This window comes from Nelumbo lutea, chromosome 3, assembly GCF_056320005.1.
Source record: "Nelumbo lutea isolate HS-2025 chromosome 3, American lotus-T2T, whole genome shotgun sequence".
Classification (NCBI taxonomy): Eukaryota; Viridiplantae; Streptophyta; class Magnoliopsida; order Proteales; family Nelumbonaceae; genus Nelumbo; species Nelumbo lutea.
Genome location: NC_142686.1, coordinates 17,381,411 through 17,408,193, shown reverse-complemented (window position 1 = coordinate 17,408,193; position 26,783 = coordinate 17,381,411). Strand labels below are relative to the sequence as shown.

The window sequence follows — 26,783 nt, the reverse complement described above, 5'->3', positions numbered from 1 at the left end:
AAGTTCGAGTATTTAGCAAGCCAGCGTAAATAGCTTACAAATTGGCGCTTACACTCCTAGATTAAACCCAAGAGAAAAGCAACACAAATAAAGATATCCAAATTTCTGTAAATTATGATTCATTGTTTAAACATAATGTATGCTAAGACCCAAGGAGCTAAACAATTAAGCCCAGGCCCAGCTGTTAATTATTACGTTTGGACGATTCATTTCAATGGGTATGCGCAGGAAAAACCTGCTTCACCACAAGCTCAGCTTAGATAGTTTTACTGGTTTAATTAACCAACAATCCAATTTACGGAATAAGAAGATGCTATTGCTGTTTGGTCCTCTGGAACAAAAAAAACAAAGACAAAGCCCCCCTAATCTCTCTCTCTCTCTCTCTCTCTCTCTCTCTCGCTCTCTCGCTCTTTCTCCTGTAACAGAGGAAGAAACTCAAGTACGTAAAAGCTCTTCTGGGAGTCTTCTGTTGGTCTCTGGATGAAATTTCTTCATCCACAATGGATTACAACAAATGGGTTGAAATGCAACAACAACAATCGAACCCTAACCCTTCAACAGACCCTTACGCCCAGCTCTACAATGCGCAGGCTGCCTCCTATTCGCATTATCCTTACTACCCACATCATCCCCATAACTCCGGCATAGATGACCCTCAGGCGGTTCTCAAACACCATGAAATCCCTTCCGCCCATGGCGCCGAACCAGGCCTTCATCCACCCGGAATTGATTCTTATGCCGCCTTGAACAACTATTCCCATTCTACCCTTGTGGATTTTGAAACCCAGGCGGGAGTCACCTATGGCCACCAGGCGTCGCAGGTCAGTGCGCTGGCTGCAGCTGCGTATTATCCTGATACTGGTGCTGCTGCGCAGAATTGGGCAGCGAAGGAGGCAGTTCGGCAGTTTGGGGCGGATCCCGTCGCTTACGCAGCTGTAAGTGTTCTTGCCTTGCCAGAGCCTTTTGTTTTTCTTTGTCGTTGTTATTAGCTTTTTGTCTTGCAAATTTTAGATTGCAGGAGTTTATGATTTTTGAACTTATTATCCTGTGGGATTGATGAAAACAAACTTTTGACTCTCTGTTTTGTGCAATTAATTGGCAATTAATTGGCATTCTTTATTTTTTATTGGTGATTTTGTGGAACAATCAGGTTCAGTTCTTGAAAAATTCAAATTATCTTTCTTAAATTTTTTGTGTGGATGAATAAGTGCTAATGCCTTATGGCATGAAGAACTATTTCTTTCTTTGACTTTTTACTTTTTTTCCCATCTTTTGTACAGTGGTAGAGTTGTTACTAATTGTTTTATAATTATTCTTTTGAAAATTATCCTTGTTATTTCATTTTAATTTGTTTTCTGATTACTAGTTCTCTTTGTTGGGACATAATACCTTTCATTTATTCGTATTGTGTAAAACTGTTGGTACCCATTCTTTGGGAAGTAATAATAGTAAAGTGTGGCTAATGTATACCATACAATTTCGAGGCAAATTTTAAATACAGATAAACTACCAGTGATGTTATATGGGCGCCTTATTTGGCAATCAAGAAAAACCATGTAAAGAGAACGAGCATCACTAAGATGAAGATGCTCAGATGGACTGATATCAAGATTAGATTCATTAGAAAGGATAAAAAATGAGCTAAAATTATAGGAAATTCAGGGTCATTACTTAGTGCATTGGTGAAGTATCAGACTGACAATTGTGACAATGTGGCTTTGAGTTAGAACAAAAAAAAAAAAAAACAGCCAAGGGTTGGGTCTGTATCTAGTCTACCCTTCAGAGGATACTGGATAGCTGGGCCTAACATTTGGTAATGGTCATTATTAGAGGTGCCAAGAGGAGGGGAAGTTGCACATTTGATTGAGGTGGTTTGATCATGTCAATTAAAATTTAATTGACTTCACAAATGAGGAAGGATTTTGGTGCAAGTTAATAGCTCCATGTGGGCAAGGGTATTGCCACTAAGGATGCACATGGAAATATAAAATTCTGCTTGCCACTGCAAGACCTTTCTCATTACATGGAATTTCAGCACTGTGCTTTTCATTGAAGAGATAGAGATTTTATTTTCTCACAAAATCTGGACTTTATGGACAATATACTAAAATGAGAACCATAAAAAGTTAAAGCAGTAGATACTATTTGTTTTCATTGGAAGCTATGGTTATTCTTGTTTTCTCCCATGGAAGACCATTATTCAATTTAATGATTTTAAGTTTCTGTGAGAACATGATGTTTGTCCACCTCCCACCAAAAGGGGTGGGGGGAATGGGCGTGGAAGCTCCAAAACCTAGGTTTAAGGTTTGCTTGGAATAACCAAATTTAGATTAATAATTGATTTTCTCTTCTCGATTCCTTCTTGCCCACATTAAAGAAATGTCTCTTCTTATTTATAATGCAGAATAATCAAGCCAGGGCTGGGGAGTGGGTCACTAGGAGCTTCAGAAAGGTGCTAATGGTTTAAGAAAACTTGATTTTTTATGGTATTTATGTATTATAGGGAGAGAATATACTCTACAAAAAACAGGTTTGGTGAGAAACATTGGATTCGACTGAAAATCAAAAGTGCATAACAAGTGCTGTCTTAAAAACCAAGGGATAGTAGGAGTTCTAAAAAAATTATAAGATACACCATTCTTGAATAAAAGAGAATTACTTTCTAGAGATCTTTACATATATGATTTCTTGGGTGGAAAAAAGTCATGTGGATGGAGCTCTGATTTCTTAGGCTGTTTTGGAGTCTGGGGGTTGTGCTTTCTTCTTTACCCAGAGAAATGGTTATTTCTTGATCATGCAACCCACATACCTATGATTTCTTCATTTGAAACAAGATGTAAGAAATTGGTTAGTGAGTGAGATAGATGGAGGGAAAGGAAGAAATTTATAATTCTTTGGCTTCTTTTAACAAGTTGAATATATTTGGCATGCCATTACTTCTTCTCATGATCTCCTTAACAATTAATCATTTCTTGAAAAGATGTTTGTGGAAAGAAAATATTCTTGGATGGAGAGATTAGTAACCTCGACAGTCAAGCACTTCTCCAAATAGCCATCTGGTTAAAGAATAAATTCTTGGTTGCAAACTCGGAGTAGGAGCTTACAAAATAAAGTTTGTAGGGAATTGAGATATGCCATTTTCATCTTTTGATTAAAAGAGACATACTGTGAATGCACATTTGCTCTTATATCTACCCTATTTTAGGGTGGCTTGATCCTCCAGTCTAGCCAACAGATCCATGAAATAAATCTCCCTCCAATCGTTTTACTTTCTTCTTTGGTGTTACTCATTATAATCATTATTTGATCAATAATGATCAGAAAACTTTATTAAATAGAGAAAGGATTAGCTGAATGCAATAGCTGTTCAGTGGGCTGTGGAACATCTGGAACCAATGATAACACTTCATGCCAGTAGTTAAATACATGGACCCACAACCATTTAACTTCTCTCTGTGGAGTGTGGGCCCCATGTATTTTTATCACTGGTATGGGGTGTAAGATAAAGGCTGCTGAGGGAGAGGTTTCCTCAACAGCTGAGTACAACAAAACAGAAGTAAGACAAATACAGTAAAGCCTTACAGCCAAAACCATCCTCCCACAAAATACTATTCAAGTGACTAGAAAACAAACTAAAATTAAGCCTTTAAATAAATTGTTGGTTAACACCCACTTGGCTAACATCCTTTCCACCTTGACCTTGACCTGCTCAATTGGGAGTGCCTTGTCTTTGAAGGTCCGGCTATTCCTTTCTTTCCAAATGCACCAACAAATAGCGAAAGGTACTAAGTGTCACAAAAGTATCCCCCTTCTACTAAAGGCTTTTCCAGGAGGCCAATGGCAATTCTAAAGTAGGGGGAAGGACCCAGTTCACAGCAAAGAGCTTCAAGACATGAGACCATACACTGTAAGCATAGTTGCAAGTTAAGAGTAGGTGCTATGTGTTTTCCTCCCCAAGCCACACAAGCAACACTGGTTGACCAGTTGCATTCCTTTCTTTATAAGAGCATCAATGGTCTGAGTTTTGCCTTTCAGAGCCATCCACAAGAAAAACAAAACCTTTGAAGGGATTCTGGTCTTCCAAATCCAAACCCAGGGTGGGGCGTTCAACCTCCAAAGGAATCAGTAGAATCAACATTGAGTTGGTGGTAAAAATTCCAGACTTCTCCGAGGGCCACCATAACCAATCTTTAGTTAGCGGCTGGGGTTTAACCTGTTCAAGCTGCTGTAACAGTGTAATTAAGGCCTCCAAATTCCAATCATCTACATTTCTTCATAGCCTCGATATCCATGTAATCTGGGAAGTACTGACTTCAAGGCAGTCATTGATTCTGGCCTCCTCATCTTGTGCTGAAGCAAATATAGAGGGGAAAGCAATGTCAAGAGGCCTGTGACCACAGCATCAATGCTTCCAGAAAAGAATTCTCTCACCTTAGCCTGGTTTGAAAGAGACAAGGTTGAAAAAGCAGATCTCTGTTTCGCATTATTACCTTTCAAAGACTAATTCCATAAGACTCATTGTCTGGGCTTGATTCCCACCCCAGTCTAGCTTCCCCATATTTGTTTTTATTATCAGATTTCTCCATTGGGCATTGATTTCTGTAGCAAACCTCCACAGCCATTTGGATAAAAGGACCAAATTTACTTGCTTCAGGGGCTTAACTCCCAAGCCCCCCAACTTTTTTGGTTTGCAAACTTCTGACACTGGTATGTTCTCATTGGTTCCACAGCCTGCTGGACAGCCATCACATTCAGCTAATCCGAATTCTATTAAATATAGAAAGGAGTTGAACCCCTGTTTAGAGGAGAACCAATTACCAGGGCATCAAGCAAGATGAAGTACAGAACATCAGACAGCTGTGTAAACAATGACATGAATACAATACATATATACATTTATTTTTTATGCTCATTCCCAGGGCCTGGTAACACCATTGTTATTGTTACTACCGTTATTACTATTATTAAGTTTATTATTGTCATTATTATGAAGTTTCTTGTGTTAAGCAGACAATGAGTTGTAATTTCTCCATATATTAATTTATAATGTAGATGCTATTATTCTGACTTCAGAGTGTGTTGATCTTTTTTCTTTGGAGGGATGGTTAGGAACATCCCAATTTTGATAAACAGGGCGATTTCCTTGTTAAAAGAGAAAAAGGTATACCTATTAAAGTACACAAGTGCTTAGGAGTTCTTGTCTTTTCAAAAGCATAACTTGTAATCTATTCATTAGGAATGACCCTCCTTTATTAAAAATGGGATGTTCTCTAATCACAACTCTTTATTTTTCTTTAAATTTTAATGCTTTATGATGGATTTAGTTTTATAGTTCCTTGACTTTTCCTTTGCCAGTTTGTGGGTAGCATTGTTGTCATTTTCCTTATACCGCCTAACTGGAGCTAGAATTGGATTCTCTTCTTCCATTTCATTTATTTCTGATGCCATATCTCTTGTTGAAAAATAAGCTGAGAAATTGATTTTTGTTACTTGAAGCCATTCTCCTTCTGCCTCTTGTTCTTTTTAGAACCACCAAATCACCCCTTGATGGTGGATTAGCTAGTTCTAGTCATTATTTTGATCAACAATCAACAAAGTGGATTATTGATGATAAAAAAATAAAAAAAAAAAAACTACATTTTTGAGGCAAATGGAAGAGGTTTAGGATAAACAGCTGAGACCTAAGAGCTGGCATTTGTCACAATATCAGAGTCTACTTTTCATTAGCTTGTTTTGAGTTGCTGCTACCCTGAGCTTCCCTCTTATAAACTCATTTATGTTTTCTATTTTTATCTCTCCTATTCCAATTATTATTCTACCACAACATTCTCATCTACACTATACTAATCCAAGGCTGTGCAATTGTTTTTCGTACTTTGGTGGTTTTACTTGGCAGTCTTATGGATCCTTACTGCCTTGTATTGACTCCCACCTCCAAAAAATTATTTATGGTGCATCTAGTTTATATGTTTTCAGTGAACTGTGTTTAGTCGTTAGGTTGCTCATAGAAATGATTAAATTTCCAGTCTCCAACTTCAAGTTTATGTGGCTGTACTATATTGCCTTAACATTTATCTATATTAACAATTGTATATTAAAAAAATGTAGTTGATAGGGATACTAAGTTTCTGTTGCTGATAAAAGAAGGGATATTAAGTTCCTTCTTGCCCAATCTTAAACTGAACAAATGGAATTTGATTTGTACATTTATTACCCAGATATGGGAAGGACAAGGTAGATATGGAATTTACACTAAAAACCTGGAGCACCTGACATGATATGGCATCTTTGTACATGTATCTGGGTATGATGGCATTTAAATAATTGAAGGTTTATTCTTTTCACTCAATGTGGTCTGCACTTAACAAACTAACCGATATTGAGATAGTTTGTTTCATTTGATCACAGTCTTTGGTTTTGTTAGGTTCCCCTTGGTTGTTGTATATCAACTTATCTAATGATCTTGGAACTTGGAAGTTCTAGCTGTTTTTTTGGAGCCACACTTTTTCATATGTATAAAACTTATCTCAAAAACTAATGCAAATCTTATGGGGTTATGATCTATGTGGTCACTGCATCCCAGTCTACGCAAGGGAAGAAAAGACTTGATTATGCCTTCTTTTCCTTCTCCCATAATTATGATTTCCTCAAAATATAGGCTTCATTTTGTGCTGTAACTGCTGTTCTAGAATTGAAAGTGCATCTTAAATATGCAATGCATGTAAATGTTTTTTTAGTGTATTTCCTTGTTGATGACAAGTTGTCACTCCTGATGTTTTCCTTGCCTAAGGAGTAGTTCTCAGTGATCTCATACTCCCATATATTGACTATTAGAAGCAAAATCAAGGGGTCATCGTATCCTTTTGAGGTAACATGGAGAAAGCTTGCATTCCCATATCAAGAACAGTCAAATATTTGAAAAAAGTTCACGTTGTAATAAACCTGTTTGTTAAATACTACTGATGTCATGTAACCATGAGTTTGTGCTCCATAACTGCCAATTGAAAAAGTTACATTTACTTTTTTCCTCAGAAGATGAAACTTGAAAGTCATGTGACCTTTTGCATTCCATTTTGAAACTGCCACATGCTTCCTCTGGTATTTGTGTGAGTGGCCATATGAAACTAGTATCCTTCCAGTCCAAATTCTCCCTCCACATACTTTACTGGTCTGGTAGGAAACAAACTAGTGGATTATGATTAAGATTTAAGATAGGATGTTGGTGACTAGCTAAGATATGAGTATTGCTGCTGGAGCTACAAAGATTTGGTTAAGTAAGACAACTACACAAATCATGATATGGTCAGTACTGAGTAGAGCACAACCACTGTGGTATTCAAATGACATTTGTCTGATGTGTAAATTAAAAGTAATGAAGTGTGCATAAGATGTATATTCCTCAAATGTTTGGGTCATTAAAAGTGAATGCTGATGTGCTATGGATGCTATGAATGGTTCAGTTGTTGGTCAGAGATCATGTGGGGTCCTTTTTTATTTGCAAGAGCTACTCTGATCACTTCTCAATCTGTTACTGAGATGGAAACATGAGCTTTCTATGAGGATCTGGTGTTTGCACAGTCCATGGCGTTCTCAGATGTTATTCTGGAAATCAATGCACAGGTTTATGTAAATCCTGTTAGTGGGTGACTCCACATCACTGTGGCGACTCTGTTTGTTGCTGGCTGAATGCAGAAGTATCTTAGACAACTTTCACACTTGGTTTGGTACACTCATTGTGAAGCTAATCATGCAGCTCGCAAAATAGCATGGTTTGGCCTTTCACTTGCTAGACCTCAAACTTGGTCATCAGTGCCTTTCTATCTTCAACTATTGTATCTGATTTTCACCGAGTTAGTGAATGATTCTGCCTTTGGAGTTTGGGCCTAAAAAAGTGTTGGGTTCATTTGGAAGTATAATTGTAAATACTAGCTTAGTTCATTTAGATGAAAGAAGAAAGAGGGCTTCTTACAGTTAGGTTATTGAGGTAGGCCACATTTGACTTGGTCTAGCATTATGATGTGGGATGAGGAAATGTCTGAAGCTGTAGTGCAATTTTCTCTCTTATTAGTGATGATAAGTTGTAGGAACAATTTGTCCTGCATCAAGTGTAATGATATTGAGCAGATGCAGATTAGTAGTCCAATAGGAACAAGAATTTACTGGAATCATAGTTATCAAGGTTATCACCTAGGTGACAAGGCATCCTTGGTGGGGCAACATGCCAAACTCCATGACTTATAACCAAGGTTTAAAATGTCGATGCCGATGGAAATGTCGCTTACCAAAATATAGGACATGTTGGAAATGTCGAGGGGAAATATTGTAAAAATTAGAGACATTGTGGAAATATTATGAAATATGTGGAAATATGCAATGATATTTTGTAAAATGATAAAAGAAGCATTAATACATATTTCTAGACTATTATCTTATTCCCAACCATTATATAAAGCTAAGAAACTAAGATCAATAACAAATTAGTAAATGACAATTTACTGATTTATTATGCATTTTGATGTTTTTACAAGGTTATCTGATATTTTCTTTTCATATTTTTAATTCTGATTTATTATAAATTCTAATATATTTATTTCATACAAGTAAATAGAAATACATTTATTCTGATTTTTTAAATATTAAAGTTATAATACATTATGTTTTATTATAAATTTAATAAACTGATTCTCCTTTTTGTAGTATTAAGATTATGATAAATTCTGATTTCTTATAAAACTTAATGAATTTATTATGATTTTTAATACTAAACTTATAATAAATTATGATTTAGTATAAAATTTAATAAATTTATTCTGATTTTTTATATTAAATGTAGAATATGATTTATTATAAAACTTAATAAACATTATCTGATTTTAATAAATATTTTAAAAAAGTACTAACTAGTTAATATTTTATTACTTGAAAAATATTTTATGTTTTATATTATAAAGTAATTGATTTATTCTTTTGTTTTTATATTTTGTAAATTTTTTTATAAATATTTTATTTGAAATATTAAATAGAAATTATTAATGGAGTAATTTATATTGATATACTATATTATAATAATATAATATACTAATATATTATATTATTAATGCACATTAGTCAACATTCTGTCGACATAATAGGAAATATTGTCTTTTTTGGTTATTTGGACCGATTTGGTCAACATTTCCGAAATATAGGAAATGTCGACCAAAATAATGTAATTTTTATATTACCATCCATTTTCATGTCGGTGAGCCTCGACATTGACATATGTCGGGCGACATTAGCGACATTTCGTGACATTTGAAACCATGCTTATAACAAAAGGTTGCCAGTGCCTATATAGGACACTAGGAACCTACCTAGGCCATATGGCGGTGTGTATGTTACTTATTCTTTGTTATGGGATTTTACCATTGAGACGTAAAAAAGATCTAAGGATTTTGAGAAGAGAAGGTAAAAGAAGTATCTATCTCTCTCTCTCTCTCTCATTTTTTATTAGTATAAAACTATAGCCTTTTTAGTTGCTCTTTTTTTGACATGCTAATTTTTTTATTAATATAAAACATTCATTATTATTATACTATGTTTAATATAGATTTAAAATGCTACCGTATTTTAATTATGATGAATTGCCTTGTTTTGAGAGGAAAATCAATATTTAGTAAAGAAATTTTCTATTTTTTTCAAATCATATGCATATTGATTTGTTTACAAAACCAAGGAACTAACCTAGAATTTACTCATTTCTCTGTAAAATTTGTATTGCCTAGCTTCTGCCTAGGTGACTATCTTCTCCACTTTGGCCTAGAATTATCTATGTATGCTTTGACAGTTATGCCAAGAACATTTGGAATACAAAATTGACAAAGGGTTTATCACTTTTTCTTGATCTTCTAGAAACATGCTGACTGATGAATTAGCAGTTCTTTTTGTTTCTTTAATTTCTACAGTGATTCCCTATACTTAATGATGAAGGGGGAGATTTCTTAAGGTCCGTCCTTGTACTCAAATAGATCTTGTGATTCAGTATTAAAAAAAGCTTGCAACTTCAGCAGGAAGTAATTCATGGGGTTGTTCTTGCATATTTACCCTGAGCCTTCTTAAAATTTTGGCTTTGTTTGTTTTGATGTCTGTTTGAGAGCAGCCACTTTTTGCAAAAAATACCCAAAGGATAGGTCTGTATCCATCCATCCCTCCCAAGACCCCAGATATCTAGGACCAACATGGGGTAATGACTTTTTGTTTTCAATGTCTGATATTTCTTAATTGTTCTCTACCTCTTCCATGTGCTAGCTTGTATAAGAACATAGTGGTGTCACTTTTCCTGTCATGTTAGCTTTGTGCAGGATGGTCTTTGCATTTTGCAATTGTGCATTTGTTCTTTGTTGTATTTATTCTTCAATGTGATATTGAACAACGTCCTCTTGCATTTGTTTTTATTCCTTGTCTTCACCCCACTCGGCCACTCCTTTAGTCCATTAGGTTAATATTTTGGCATATCTTGTACTACCTGTATCTTTTGTATATGAGGTTGCTATACTGTTATTTCCTTTTTTTTCAATGCTTATTCTTGAACGTATATAGCCATTAACGAAACAATCTTTCTTGGTGACCAAGCAGGTTGGCATAAGACCTAATGGAACGGATACACTAGTAACTGTAAATCCCAAGCCTGTCACCTGGACCAACTCAAAGATCCATCCTATAAATGGTGCCTGGAGGAAACGACCAAAGAAAACAAAAATTGTGCAGTCTGCATGGTGTGAAGTCTGCAAGATTGACTGTAATAGCAAGGAAGTACTGGACCAACATAAATTGGGAAAGAAACACAAGAAGAACCTAGAGAAATTAGAAGCGGCAAAGAAAGAGGCCAATGCCCCCGTCCCTGCAGTTGCTCCGGTGGCAAATGATCCCCTAATAGGGCCAAAAGAAAACCCAGCAGTAGAGAAAGGCAAAACCATCAGTGTGCGGCCAACAAAGAAGAAGGCAACCTCATCATCAGCCTCTGGTGTGGATTTGGAGACAAAGAGGCGAAAGGTTATGGAAGGTGGAGCAGCACCAGGTGCTGTTAAGGTGTGCACAATATGCAATGTGGTATGCAATAGTCAGATAGTTTTCAATTATCATCTTGCGGGACAAAAGCACATTGCAATGCTGAAGAAACAGGCAACAGTTGGAACAATGGCTGCCTAAGGGCTGGATTGCCTAGGAAAAAAAACAGATCATTATTATTTTCTCATTTTCAATGGGGTTTGGTCCGGTGGGTTCTTTGCTTTTGGTGAAAGATAAATGTAAACCAGTCTTTGTCTCTCCCCAAAATATATCTCTAAAACCTCTCTTCCATACAAAAGTAGTGCTTGTTAAGCTGAGAGACTTGGTGTTGTCTAAAGAAAAGAGAAGAAAAAGGTTGGGAAAGAGAGAAAATCCAAAGGCTACTCTGCAGGTTGCCTCGTTGTTAAAAGAATTATTGTTCAGTCGTGGGTTAGTATGAAAGATCATTATAACAGTAATGATTTAAAAAGAAAAGGTTGAAGTGGTCTAGCTGACAAGCTATCTCATCCATGTGATGAATGGTATATAGAGAACCCTCCCCCATCTTAATCGAAACAACATCTTGTGTTGATTGTTACTGGGTTCTGGCCTTCTAGGTTTTTGTTGTTTGAAGAAGACCCAGTAAGACATTAACCTAGAAGACCCAGTAATGCCTTCTAGGTTAATGTCATGGCCTCCTTTGAACCTTAATTACTCTTTTGAGGTTGTAGCTTTGGAGAAATCAAGCGTTCAAAGCAGAAGTAGGTAGTTGGTTTTCTGATTAGACAGGAAAGGATACATCCAAGCTATACCCCCATGTGTTTAAATTTTCACTTTCCCTTGAACATCGTGGGCCGGGTCATTGTGTTGGAACAATTTTTTAGTTGGGATGCCCGGATGACATAGGGAATTCGAATCCTCTTATGCTCTACTACAAATTTGGAAATCGTGGCGTATTAATGCAACATAGCCTTGGCCTCTAGGGTCCATACTTTCAGTTTCAGTCGTTGATAGAAAATAATTAAGCGATGGGCAATTAGAATTGGTAATTCTCTCTTTAATGAATTGGGTTTGGTCCTCACAAAAACATCCTCAATAAAGGCATAAATATTCCCGATGCACAGCTATGAAGACAGTGTGAGAACGGTTATGGTGAGGACTGGACCAATCCAATCCCCTCTTTCATCTTTTATCTGGTAGCCAGCCAGTTGACACGGGCCGTCTAGACAAGAGTTAGGTGGTTCCTACCGTGATGTTCTAACTTCTGAGCCTTGAGGACGGCGTCATTTTTTATTCTTTCTCAGACGACACGGATGAAACAATCATGGCCCACGTCACTTTTAGTGCCAAGTAAGATTAATGAAAATAGATACAAGATGTAACTACTTACGGATTGATCAATTGTCACATTAGGTTGCTTTTGCAATTTTTAAACTAAACTTTAAAAATGGTAAAACGAAAATCCACTATCCAGTTTTCACATCTTTGCAAACCAGATTTCATCCTCTGGAATCCATGCTCACCATCCGTCCTCTTCCTGTTCTGCGGTGAAAAAACTGGCAAGTGGCTTTTTGTCTTTGTTATTTCACTTTTACCAGAAAATAGAAAATAGCTCCAAATCTTTAACTTCTTTGTCCCTAGTAAAAAAATGGTAAGTGACTTTTATCTTTGAACTCCAACTCTGCAAATGTTTTATTTTTTTTCTTCAACTTTGTAAGTCGGTAGATAATACTTCAATTTGGAGATTCAGATCAGTTTTAGGGTATTACCGAAAAATAGAAAGAAAAAGGGAGAATGATGGTTCAGCCTAGGGTTAGAATTTCTAGGTCCAAAATATAGTAGGGGTAGGTGCCAGCTCGGAATTGATGTCAATTCACAAGTAGACATTGATGTATAGAGTGAGGGTTTTTGACATTTTGAATGTTTATAATTCTGCTTCTACAATGAAATTCAAAAATCTGCATTGGGCCTGCCCTTACCTTTACAAAAAAAAAAAAAAAACCAACTTAATAACATCCAAAGTTATATCGGTTTTTAAAAACATTATATCTTTCTTACTATTTGACGTGGCAATAAAATTGATATAGACCAATAAGAAACTGGTTTAGGATGATAGCGTCATTTCCTTGAGTAGCTAAGTAAAACTCAGTTGTAAGACCTCATAGCAGTGGACCCCACTTGGCAATTTTGGCTTTTGATGAGCCATATCCATATTGGTACAACAAGCACGTGGACAACATCGTTGAGAGTCTTGAGACTTCGAGAAGATATATGGAAAATATCCCCAGAGGTGCCCTTCAAAATAAACAGGAATATTTTTATCTTTTAAAACATGTGAAAGATGACGTGCCCATACCCTAATTCAGACCCACGAAAACAGGTGTATAATTAGAAAAAATAAAATAAATAAATTCCCGATCAAATATGTGATAGCGAGGAAAGAGAGAAGTGAGGCGAGGCTGAGCAAGTCACTGCAGAGATAAAGAGTCAAAATGTGAATTTTTATATATTTCTGTTTTTTTATAATTTATAGTTTGTTTATGTTTAAAATTTTAGGAATCACTGCATACGTAGGATTAGAGTCTAACAATTTAACCTTAGGACTATTATTAGTCTAATAATTTGACTCCTATGAACAAGGTTCAAAATATCGATATATCCCTGTGTATCCACATTTAAAATGACACAGTTATATATATTTCAATTTTTGGTTTTTGGACTTATTTTTAACTATATCTTTCATTAAACAAAGGCCGGTTCTTGAAACACTTGTAAATAGGTGTATCATGAAGCCACCATGCAATACATCCGGGCGTATCTTATCAAAATTTTGAACCTGATTATGAGTTTAGAGTGTATAAACATGTATGAATATTTTACACAAAAGAACAATGAAGTTTATTAATTATGCTAATTATGGTGAACGATTTCCAATATACCCTAGAGTGATTTTAGGCACCTGATGAGTAATTCTAAGTATTTTCTCTATTCTTTTTCTCCTTAATTTATTTTTTCTTGTTTCAGACGCCATTACTGCCATCAACAGCTTGGTCCTACATTACTTATTTTCTTTCTAGCAAAACCAACCAACATCTGTACTATTCCTACAGAAGTAGAAGATAAAGACAGGGCCTTTCCTCAATGGAGCTGAGTGAAAAAAGTAAAGTAGGGAATTCAATTAACAGTAGACACAAATGGATCACTGGCTAAAGCTCCAGATATAACCGAATTGATATACACATTATAAAGGGCTATCTTCTCACAGCGCGTTAATTGTTTAACAATTATATATGTTGATCGATCCAATGGTGATAGTGGGTGAGAAGCGAATTTGGTCACCGTATGAAATGAACCCAAAGGAAATTCATGGAGAAAAAGAAAAGATAACTGCTTCCACCTCCAGTCCCAGATCTTTGTTGAAAGATACATATGATTCTAATTCTGTGGTCCAGGCTAACTCAGAACTCCATGCCAAGCTGCTTGCGTGATCTTCTGGCTCTGGTACATTTGATACAATAAGATGTAAAGATGAAACCGCTTGCTTTAATTTCTTTACGCAACATCGTATAATGTCATAATAATAAATGTTGTGTAACAACAGAATGAAGAAATACTCTTGAGGTGCTGGGCATCGATCGGGATGCATTTATCTCTACAATAAGGGATTGATGGTCGATACGTGCATTTATCTTATCCCTTTAATAAATCATCAATGATCAAAACCTTCTTCTCATGCAATAATCAATTGTTTCTGCAGGGAAGGACCCTATGGTTCTTGCTCAGTTGCTCATGATTTATGCTTGAAGGTCGGATGATATTACCATCTTGATCCATCTTCGCCTTCTCCCATGATATTTGCATCACCTGCACATCAACATACAAATTAAAGGAGGTTGACCCAGAAGCTTCTATTTCTAAAACTATCAAATTTTTGTAAATCAAACAGATGTTTCATAGAGCCATAGAGATGATGAAACTGTTCACACAGGCAGTCATTGATATTTCCCATAAATAATAATGTGTAGCTAGAATAGAGTGATGATCTAGTTAGCAACAGAAGTGCTAGCGCTTCACCCCAGAGGCATCATGAAATCAATGGAGATTCTGAGAGAGAGAGAGAGAGAGAGAGAGAGAGATTAATTAAAGCTAGCTACTTGAATCACAAAGGCTTTTGAGTAATACATACACGCATGTACGAGAGCCATTTTGAGTAATAAAGTAGACCTCGGTTATCAAAGATAATATAGGTTACCACGAGCAATGTTCATGATGCCAATGACAATATAATAAAGAAACGAAAGCATAGTAAAAACGTCTAAAGAAACACATTGATTTCTCATTACTTCAATTTATCCTATTCAACCAATTTTGGATGCTTTGAATCTGTCACCATTAAATTTGTATATATATAAACAACCTCATATAGGTATAGGTAGAACAAATATCTTAAGTATCTTCTGAGATTCCACATCAAACAACAATGAAGTTCTAATCCACTGGCTCTTATCAGGTCCTCAAATTAGTGCTAACCTAAAAACTACAAGCCACCCCCACAGCCATCCGATCATGTGCATGTTTTCATCAAGGATGGTCAAGCACGTCATGGTGCATTTTCAGATGGGTCTAATTTTTATTGGTCGTACCCAGAAAGTGTAGTGGTCTTTTCTTGTGTTCTATCTCCATCTCCTCGGTGATATATCTTAAAGTGATGTTGGCTTTTAATGATCGTGCAAATTCAACAGGTCTGCACTGTATGGTTATAATATTTCCATTCGTTGCTACTAACACACTTAATTCAAGTAAAGTCGCACTACAACAATAAATGTGCAATTTCAAGTAAGTTGGGTTAAGTAATTGAGTGTTTACCATCGTTAAATTCCTTGTCATCTGTGACGCATTCCAGCAGGCACAATATCACCAAGCAGACCTTCGTCCGTCGAAAGCTGTAGGGAGGTTTGTCGTGGTGCTTGGAGTTGGGGCTGCAAAGGCAATTGCCCGGTTCCTGATAGACCTCGGTGAGGTTGTCTGACATCAATGGAAGCTCCCAAGGGGAGATGAACGCGTGGGTAATACAACTGTGGGGTACCGAAGGCGGCTTCATGAGCCATGAAACTGCTTCTTGGGAAGCCAACAGTGTGATGACAATGTTGACCTTCGTATGTTGTGATTACAATACTTGGATCTTCGGAAGACCGCTCCACCCTTTTCTTTACTGTGCATGTGCTGTTTGTACAACGATAATAGCTCCTGCATGAAATAAATACATGTATTGGACCTTTTTCTTCAATTACTCAAGCATTTAACCTAACCCCCTTTTCTCTGTATCTCTCTCTCTCTCTCTCCTTAATTTCACACATCAATTGAGAATGGGGTTGCATATATTTCTGGCCATACATGATTGAGGGTTGATTCATGGGGCTTTCTGTGTCAAGTTGCCATTAATTGTGAAGCTTTTTGGACCTTTCTTGGAATCAATGAATTAGAAAGCTCAAAGCATATGTACAATGAAAAATAATTAGTAAGTAAATAGATGGATGTGCATATTAGTTAACAGGATTTGATTTGATGCAATGCTCATGTAATATCGCTAGAATTGTGTAATCGAGTTAAATGGTTTGGTACATGTGCACTCAGAAGACCTAAATATTGAGGCCTAATTTCTACCAAAAAAAAATATCGAGGCCTAATTTGTTTGCAATGAAATTTACTTTTGCATTTGTGCAAAAGTAGAGAGCAAATTTATTGATTGCAAATTTTATTTTTCTTTTAAATTTAAATTTGTTTTGTAAGTTTGCAGTATAAATAAAGTAAAATCGAAATGAAAGCAAAGCAAAGCGAAATCCAAGCAAAAGTGAACCAGAATTGGTACTTCCGTGCATTTGTATTAATGCAAATGAAGTTGCTTTGCAAACATAGAGACAGGTAAGAATGCAAATTGAAATCGTATTACAGTATTTTACCGTTGAGCCACTCTTAAACAAAAATACGACCATGAAAAAATTAATTAAAGCATGGAAATGTGGAATGATTTGGATATATCAAAATGAAATCATCTGCAAACCTAGGGAATGGGCTGTTTTTGACTGCTTTCTGTCCATATTTCCTCCACCGGTAGCCGTCTTCAAGATGGTCAATTTCGCTTTTAGTCATGAATGCAAATCGTGGTTGTCTAGTCCGCTTTTGTCCCTTCTTTCTGTTCTTAATCCTGCAAACCAGAAAATTCTATGAATGCGAATCGTAGTTGAAAGCACAAAACCGAAACAAAAGAATATAAGAAGGCAAATATAAAAATAAAAAAAAACAAATTGACTCTTTTGTTTATGTTAACACTGGTTCAATTTCTTGGGAATTCGATTTAGGCATTTCTACAATCAAATACTAACTGAAAGGAAACATATTAACTACAAATGGGCACATTGAAAAGAAAAGTGGAATGAATTAAGAAGCAAGAGGTACAGACTATCAGATTTACGCCTGTAAAAAACATATTTTCTAAAATATAATTGAATATTAATACATCATTTCGGAAGAAAAGAAACTCTTTAATTAACCGATACCGGAAAAAATGAAACGGCTTAGATTAATGATATCTGCTCTTAATCTGCACTTAGTTTTACCAAGAGAATACAAAATTAATTAGAAGTATCCATCAATGATAGCTAAATCTGGATACTTACAGGCTGATATCCAGATTGAAATAGGATTGAATGCATGAGCAAAGAATGCTAAAACGGAAAACAGTTTAAGCCCCGACCAGGAATCTTAAATTGACGATAATATTATTGGTTTCTTCTTCGTTAAATGTTGATTCTGATAACAGCAAATGCAGAAGCTCAAATTCAGCGTTCTGATTAAATGAAACAATGAGAAATCGAGGCAGAAGAATTACAAAAAAGAACAAGAAAATTGCTTCGGATGCTTCTCTGAGGAAAACAAAATAGGGGGAGAAATGAAGTTATCGCAATTCCCTTTGCTACAACGCTTGGATACGAAGCCGCAGAAGAAAATGACCTTTTCTTTTTAATTTTTGTAAATGACGAACACTGCCCACAGACGACTAGCTTGTATGAGCCACGAAGATTTTTTCCTCAGGTTTCTACTTTCTAGAGACGATCACACGAATCGGAATTCACTCGGAAAAGAAAAGAAAAGGTTGAATTTTCATTCGTTATAATTCATTTTTAGTGTTTTCCTTTTGTGATAATTATTGAGGAACGAGGGAGGCCTGTAAGTTGCCCGCGGACGGTGGATGGATGGAGTGGAGTAGCTTATTACGATTGTGACCCCGGAGAAAATCAAACCCACAGGAAATTGAAAGTGGAAACCCCGGATTTCACAGAAAATCACTCACGGGGTCTCAGGCGGTTTTTCTTCAGATGCCGTCGACTTCTCCTGCGGCTCGTCGATCGAGCTCGATGATACGGAGGGATTCGACGGTGAAGCATCGCCGGACTTATCGACTGATCCTGCCGAAACTGTTTGGCTAGAACCCGGTGCAGCAGCAGCAGGAGGAGGAGGAGGAGGAGGAGTGTTTTGTGGTATGTGAGGAATTGAGGTTCCCGCCAAATCAGAGCAACCGTCTAAGTCGATCTGATAGAAGGGAGAAAAACTTTCGCTTTCGAGATTCCTGTCCGTATCAGGGCGCAGATTCCAGCCGAATTCACTTAGAATACTGCTCTCCCGATCGCTGCCGAAGAAGTAGTCACTGTCGGCCTCACTTCCGAGTGTCCATCCAGAAGTGCAGGTGAAACTGGTTCCCGGTTCATGTTTCTTCTCGTCGTCATCCATGCCGGAGCGGGAATTTCAGCGAAGATCCGTTGGAAAGATGTGTAATTCGAGGTTCCTTTCGAAATTCGAGTCAGTGGAAGTTCAGACTAAAACAGGAAGTCGAGATCGAGACAAGGGTTTTTAAGAGCGAAGAATCAAGAGAGAGAGAGAGAGAGATTAGGGTTTTGTCCAAGGTTGCTTTTCTAATGGAAAGGACGCGTAGTTTTTGAACTTTTGGAAAGAGCTTTGAAAGCTTTGTCCAGTCAAGGCTGTCAAGCGTCAACACAAACAACACGCAGAAGCGCGAGGGAGAAGAAAAAGATAACACCTTCATGGCTTCATTAAAAAAATTAATTAAACAGAAAAAGAAAGAATAAATAAATAAATTAATTAAAATCTCAGCGGGCCAGCGGCCGTCAACTTGTTTTTTATTTATGAGTTGGGCCTTTCTGTAATCCAAGCCCAGTACTCTTGTTGGATCAAAAGAAAGAAGAAGAGACGGTGAATGGATAGCAACCCAATTTATATTAGTGTACGTTGGAACGTACACACATTTTGCTTGGACTTAAAACAAATTGTTATTTGGAGAGCGTACTGCGTACCCATCTCTCCCTCCTTAATCCTCATTGTGTCGGCCCAATTCCGGTGCGAAAAGGATTGTTATTGATCCAAACCCCAAAAGAGATAATGCCGTTTTCCTTCCGAGATAAAAAGGGAAATTTATTTTGATTTTGATGGGCAATTGTGTCAATCTCATGTAATGGGCGTGAGTGATGATGGATTATGCATTTGTGTTGAAATCCATGGGCTTTTAATTTAAATCGAAGATGAAAGAAGGAAAAAGACAAATGGATATATGTTAGAAGGAGAGAATGTGAAACATGTACATAGGATGGGACGTGGGACTTTGGAGTAGATGGTATTCCCAATTTCCATTCATGCATGGTAACGGGTAAAACGATAATAATAATAATAATAATAATAATAATAATAATAATACAGTCAAATACCTAACCCTACGGCCAATGCCGCTTTGCATGCCAGCCCTACGCGCTCTTCTTGATGCCTAAGTGTACACGTTTAACAACGATTTTGTTTGTATATGTAGACTGTAGAGCCTGACTACAAATAGGGGTATTTCGCCCCAAACCCATAAACCCCCTAAAACAACTAACCAAAAAAATAATAATACTCTATCAATTTATCCACCTTAGTGGCCACAGGATTCATCTCAACCTCAACTTGACCCAAAATCTAATTAAGGCTGGCCCAACCCTAACCCCGATAAAATCGGGTCAGTTCCGAAGCACCGATATCATATTTCGTCCTCACAGCCCCTTATAACCGTTCATTAAGAATATCTCTCCATGGAATAAAATTACAAATATGAGATGTTCTTAATATACGAGAGTAAAAGGCTGTAAGGACAGGACGAAATCCGAGTTGCTGTATAGATTGTTAGGAGGTTGCTTATGAGACAAGCACCGCGTACAACGTAAGAAGACGCGGTTGCCAGTAAATGCATGAATGATAATGGTAGGATTAAAATGTAATTACAATTAGCAAGCAGTGTAATCAGAATTAGCACTAATCTCTCTCTGGTAGTGGTATTCTTCTCTACAGCAACAGCTCAAGCTCAACCGTTGATGAATGGTCTGTGTCTGAGTTGGGATAAGAGAGGGACGGATCGCCGAGGATTTGGCGCGTTTGACGGACGCTGCCGGCTGCCTCCTACTCCCTCTTTTAACTTTTAGCCCACGGTGGTGGGGACGGGGGGTCTCCAACAGGACCAACACCACCTTATTTTATTTCCTTTCATTGCTTAACTTGACCTTCACGCAATCACGTCCTTTTCTTCCAACCCACCTTCATTTTATTTCTTTCTTTTTATTTTTTCCTCTGATTTCATAAAGCTAAAGTTGTTTCTTATATATTTAGAATTTTTAATACTGCCTTTGTTAACTACAACTACCATCACAACTGTTAACGGTTTTCTCGTTTCAGACCATAACCATATCTTCAGTAGTTAGTCGGATTAACTGTAGCCATCTTATTGAGGAGAGAGAGAGATCATAGAGACACTCTTTTGATTTGGGTTATGTTATCTGCACGAGCATGATCCAAACCCATTTTTAAATGTTAGGTAATGAGAATCTTCTACTACTTACTATATGACACCAGTAACGCACTTTATCAAAAATGTTTAGTCCTCAGATGATATGCGCAGTTGAAGTATGAGACTAGATAGATATATACGTAAACCTAACATTCGAACATGATTAAAACAATTTCTCACACATAATTATTATGTAAAAGCATAGTTTTCAAAACTGGATCGGAACAATCGGTTTTGTTTTACCTCAAACTGATTTTTGGAAAAAAAACAGTTGATTTGGTGAGTGAACCATTAATTTAAGTGGTTGAATCACTGAACCATCAATTCAGACAATGATTTTTTACTCTTTTTTGTTTTAAACATTTGTTTTTCTTTTTTTTTTTTATCGGAGAAAACCATTTGTTCTGACCAAATGGTCAGACCGTTCAACCCAGGAACTGAATCCAAAATGGCTCTTTGTATAGTCTGGTTTTAAAATTCTTGTGTAAAAATATTTATATTGATTTTTTTATTTAAATTAAGTTAAAAGTATTTAAATTTTTTATTTAATTTTTATATTATTAACAGAGGTCATATAATTGGAAGGGATAAATAGACTGTACTCCAGTTCAGAAATCTGAAATAACAGCTCCTCCTAGTCTACTACTAGCCCCCCCTAAACCGTATCCTGTCCATAAACTTAACATCGATTCATGGTCAGGATTCATCCCGCTTATACTGTGAATTACAGATTTCTGAGTTGGAATGAACAATAAAAACCCAAATTTAAAATGAATACTTTTTTGAAAAGAAGGTAATTTTCTAATAAATAAAATTCAGTCACTTAGTACTAACACGTACACTACTGACCAATGAGAATATATGCATCCAAATCCAATGTGGGACTTTGAGTCTTCTACATGTTTGAGAGCTTGACTAATTAATTCTCATTGATTAATGAATGCCGAGTTAGGTATCTAGACTCGTTAAAATTGAAAATTTTTCTTTATTTTCTTTTATTCTGAAACGAGAGGTGACTAGTGGGTCCTCTGCTATGAGGTCTTTGCTTACTTATTAGTTTTGTAGGTATCTCCCAATTGTTTCTATTTTCTTGATTTTATTAGCTAGCCATGTAGCAATATGATGAATTAATATTTATGAAGGAGAGAGTAACAGTGCGAATCAGCTCAACGTAATGTGCACGTAGAATACACAATACCAGATGCGTATTGGTGGTTGACTTTGACCGTTAGGATCATCTTGCATCAACTTGTGGGTCCTCTAACACTTATCTACAAGCCACGTGTTTTCATGCAATAAAAATATCTAGGAATGGAATCTTTAAGGAAGCTCCCTCAAGAAAAAGACTAGTGGCACCTACATGCAATCAACCTACAATCCAAAGCCATTTAGGATTGTTCCGTGGGCGTTTATGGATAGGTCATTTATTTATATTTATTTTTATTTTAAAGATTTATTTATTTATTTTTTTAATTTTAAATATTTTAAAGGTTTTTTACTCTTCTTCTCATATTAATATTTATTAAAGTGTGCTTTCTCGACATTTAGTTTTGAAAAATATCGAGATATTAGAGGAAACGAGAATTTAATGTTTCTCTAAATACTTATGTACAAAAATTATTTTGATTTTCTACCATTTATTTGATTAACAGTGAAACAAAACAGTTATTCCATTTTATTTTATATGCAATAAATGCCACATATATGGTGCTGATGTGATAGCGTTTTTTTAATAAATGCCTATTAAACTAAATACAGCAGGAGAGTTAACAATACTTAACATTGCCTGTGACCAACATTGCAGAACAATTCAGCCACTCCCGATGATTATTGAACACGCCAGTGTGTGATGAAAAAGACAAAATATCACATTAAACCGGTACCTGATTAACACACTGGCGTGTTCAAAAATCACTGGAGGGTCATTAAGCTGTTCGGTACCTGATTAACACACTGGCACGCTCAAAAATCACTAGCTCAGGGTCGTCGAGCAGTTCTGCGATGCTGGTCGCAGGTAATCTTGTCGTTTGAGTGTTTTGAAAACGACAACTTACTCCATTTTGGTTTTTCACTTTGGACCGGTTCATGTTCAAGAAGAAATGGAGGCATCCATAATAGGGTTTTCATTTTCAGCACGTTGTTTTCCAAAACCTGGCACTTTGAATTAAAAAACAACCACCAACCGAACACCCCCTTAAGTATTGTCGCGCATGAAGGGACGTCGTTTCACCAACTAAAACCCAAATACTCGTTTTCTTTCTTAAATGTAATAAACACCTAAAAGCTAGAGTGAAGTTAAAGAAATAAGATCACAAGCCAGAAATGAAGGTTTTTCTTTTCTCCTTCCACCGCTTAAATTCATGAGGAGATGTTTTCAATGTATGATTGAATTCTTATGCTTCAGATTGGGTGTCTTCACTTTGCATTTTTTAAGGAATTTAAAATTCCAAACCAGACTGGGTTAAAAATGAAATCATCTCCATTTTCTCATTAGAGGGGATTTCCTAAAAGCAAAAATCATATGAAGACATTAAGAATATAGCATCCAGTTGCACATATGGAACATTTCTCCATGATTTTAATATACAAGAATGAAAAATATTCTTAATGTATGGCTGGATGCCATGCTCTCACAGCTTATATATTCACACGCTTTTTACTTTCAAGAGATCTGGACTCATTTCTCACATTGATCCAATTTGCAGTTTGCACACATTACCTTATTCATTGAATCATTTTCTTTAATAGGAACAAATTAAGCAAATCCAAAATCATAAATTAATAATGCAAATTGCAGGCAAAATCATAAGATGCATATTTTATGAAAGTAGAATGAAATAAAATAAGGACAACCAGTTGAAAATTTTGAAATTGTTTTTCTTGGGAGTCCTTCTCATAGAAAAGTTGACATATGTAAAATAGAGAGGAAATAAATAATACAATAATATAATTGATATGGACGGGCAATCTCAAGGAAATTGACGTAAAAACTGTACATTATCCAGAAAGGATCACCTAACAAGTCTACTTCCAGTTTTATATCAATTGAAGCCATTTTCCTTAGGCTTTTCGTTGACTTGGTCAATTATTATGCCTTCTTACCAATTAATGACTCGCCAATAAAGAGAAATTTCGCCTAGTTACATGCAGATTTCCGAGTATTCAACTCAGTCAAATAATAATTTATTTGTATTTTAATTTACTGATTTGCGAGCTACTCAACCAAGTCCGTAGTCCTTTCAACTTGGCAGCCTACTGGCTGAAGCCATCACTGCCTAAAATGTGTTTGGCCCAATTATTTTGTATTTAATTTGTATGTGATTGTTAAAATATGTATTTGATTGCAATGCAAATAAATTCGTACTGATGTAAAATTGAACTATTTTTGTTTTAAATGTTAGCTTATTTTATTTAATTGCAATACAAATGAAATAAATAAAGACATAAAACAGAATAAAGTAAAATCCAAAATAAGATTAAACAAGAATTTACATTTTTTTTTTTAGTTTGCACTCCTATGCATTTGTATTAGTGCAAATAAAATTGCACTTCAACCAAACACAGCCTTAATCTTTAAATCCAATCAATTAGTAGAAGAGATAATTATAACATAATTAAAACTGAGATGTTTTTCGTATCTATTTTGCTTTTACCTTTTTATCTATACTTGCACACGTGCATGGCATATGCACTTACACTAAACATTGTTTAAAATACCGTTGGCATACTTATCTATAAAAAGATTGTGTTTGGTATCATTATTGTTTCTACCTGAAACGTTTCGAGTTGATCAATATAAATTGACATACAATTATTATTTGATACTATTTGTAATTGAAATAGGCAAACCATAAAAATGCATGTGTGGGAGGCTGTTCTAAGAAACATCAAATTGATATTCTTGCTCCATGGGGTTGATCTTACATGTGGTGTAACAACACACATCTCTCACCGATTTGTATTGATCAACCCTAAAGGTTTTAATTAAAAACAGTAATAATACCAAACACAACCAAAATCTTTCTTGCAAGTCTCAAGCTTTAACCTGAGCATGTCTGAAAATGGTATATTAATCATTGAAACTTTGAACGGATACATATCATACAATACATATGGTATGATATATACTGAAACTTTGAACCATGCACTTAAATGTATATATAAATTAATGTATCATATAAAGGGAGAGAGGTCCCTCCTCTGAAGCCTTAGAATGCATGATATATATATTGAGTCTGCTTTATATGGGCAAACCAATTAAGTGGGGTCCAAACTCAAATTCTTTTCCTTTCATGGCCTACCAAACTTTTCCCTACTTAAAAATCCTTAACATATATCTCATTTTTCTTTTATGTCTGGCATTCTCTTTCTCCCTCCACTCATTAAAGCTAGATAGGTCTATGGGATGTGTCTAAACCATCTCTCTCTCTCTGGTTATTTGCATAATGGCACTTGCCACGTGGCTAGTTAGTTTCTTATAAAGGCAATCCATTATTATCCCATCCAGATTGAATAATGGCATGCTCATCCCAAACCGATTTACCAGACATCATACAAACTCACTTTTTGCAGCAACATATGACAATTGGGTGGGTTTTCCAGAAGGCCCAGAACCATTAATGGAGTGAGAATAAAACCCTTAACCAACCCCCACAAAATTCACTTGGATTATTCTTAGATCACTCAGATCTATTACTTGGACAATCATCTAATTTAAATAATTAAGCTCAAAGTTGACTCAATATAATTTTTTAAGTTTTGGCACACTCTTTATATTCTGTATAATTATTTTACAATATTTAATTGCCTTTATAATTAAAATCAAGGGTTAATTATCTTTACCCCCTATAGGGATTCGATGACGAATCAATTTCACTTTTAGTTGACCAAAACAAAAGGGTGTATGAGGAATAGTAATTCTGTATGCAGAACTGTTTTCATCAGTGAGTCGGGGATTGAATGGTTCAATTGTTTGGTTTGATCTTTCAACTTTCTCAATTAAAGATTAAAAAAAAAACAATATTTCTCATTCGGTCCAACCGGTTCAGCCATTCAAACAGCCCTCGGTTAGAATGATGAAGGGAAACTGTCGAGTCTAACCACTTATTTGTTTTTCCGAAAGTGTAATACATATCCCCCACACTTCTAATCTAATTTAGTTAATTAGCTTCGTTCAATTAGTTTAGTTACCTTTGAATCCATTGACAGAGAAATCAATCGATTTTTTTATAGGGCAAGAAGACACAATCTGATAGATATCATCATGCTTTGAAGACCCAGATTGTTGAAATGTTTGAATCAGCATGCTGGCTTCAAATTGGGTGAAGTCAACATCCAATCTTGATGTGGTCAAACATTTGATTTTTATATATGTTCAGAACTAGTTGATCATGCTTGGAGATCAATTTTTTATCCCCAAATATTCTTGTTAAATTTATGTTTCTGATTGAACTCACCTTGGAATCTGGATCTCCATCTCTACATCTCTAGCCATTAATGTCCATCTTGGGGTACTCGTCTTAATACCTTCAAAGGATTACTCCCCTAAAAGTAATTAAAACATATCAGTGTCTCTCTCTCTCTCAACTTTTTGCACATGAAATGCTGTTCAACTAGTAGCATGTGATGGGCAAAGCAGGATTCATGTAACCGACCCCGACCCTACATGATTAAAACAAGGCTTTGAAGAATGGAGTTGTATCACCAATCCAGACCTCCTCCCCTAAAATTAGCTATACTTTGTGGGTCTTTTATTAGGAAATGAACAAATATGCTTTATTATTAAGTAAGATTTTTACATGAAAGTGCTTCATGTCCACTGCTACAGTGACATGTTGTGCTTCATCACTCATCGGTGACTAATGCTTGGTTCAAT

At 35.9% G+C, this 26,783-nt stretch overlaps 2 protein-coding genes across 3 annotated transcripts; one reads left to right on the top strand and one right to left on the bottom strand.

The window, feature by feature from the left end:
- Positions 1-304: 304 nt before the first annotated feature.
- On the top strand, positions 305-11,535 carry LOC148863266 (uncharacterized). Of its 2 annotated transcripts, XM_088981617.1 has the most exons (3): positions 315-935; positions 2,405-2,452; positions 10,615-11,535. In XM_088981617.1, the coding sequence occupies exons 1-3, from the start codon at positions 501-503 to the stop codon at positions 11,185-11,187; spliced, it is 1,056 nt and encodes a 351-aa protein (XP_088837743.1). In that variant the 5' UTR covers positions 315-500; the 3' UTR covers positions 11,188-11,535. The 2 variants fall into 2 exon arrangements, with proteins under 2 accessions (XP_088837744.1, XP_088837743.1); XM_088981618.1 differs by lacking the exon at positions 2,405-2,452 and having other exon boundaries at positions 305-935.
- A 2,853-nt stretch (positions 11,536-14,388) lies between these two features.
- On the bottom strand, positions 14,389-19,117 carry LOC148863265 (putative WRKY transcription factor 57). Its single transcript, XM_088975042.1, has 4 exons — positions 18,377-19,117; positions 17,087-17,230; positions 15,892-16,272; positions 14,389-14,889 (listed from the first exon to the last, which is right to left on the bottom strand). The coding sequence occupies exons 1-3, from the start codon at positions 18,811-18,813 to the stop codon at positions 15,909-15,911; spliced, it is 945 nt and encodes a 314-aa protein (XP_088831168.1). The 5' UTR covers positions 18,814-19,117; the 3' UTR covers positions 14,389-14,889; positions 15,892-15,908.
- Positions 19,118-26,783: the final 7,666 nt, after the last annotated feature.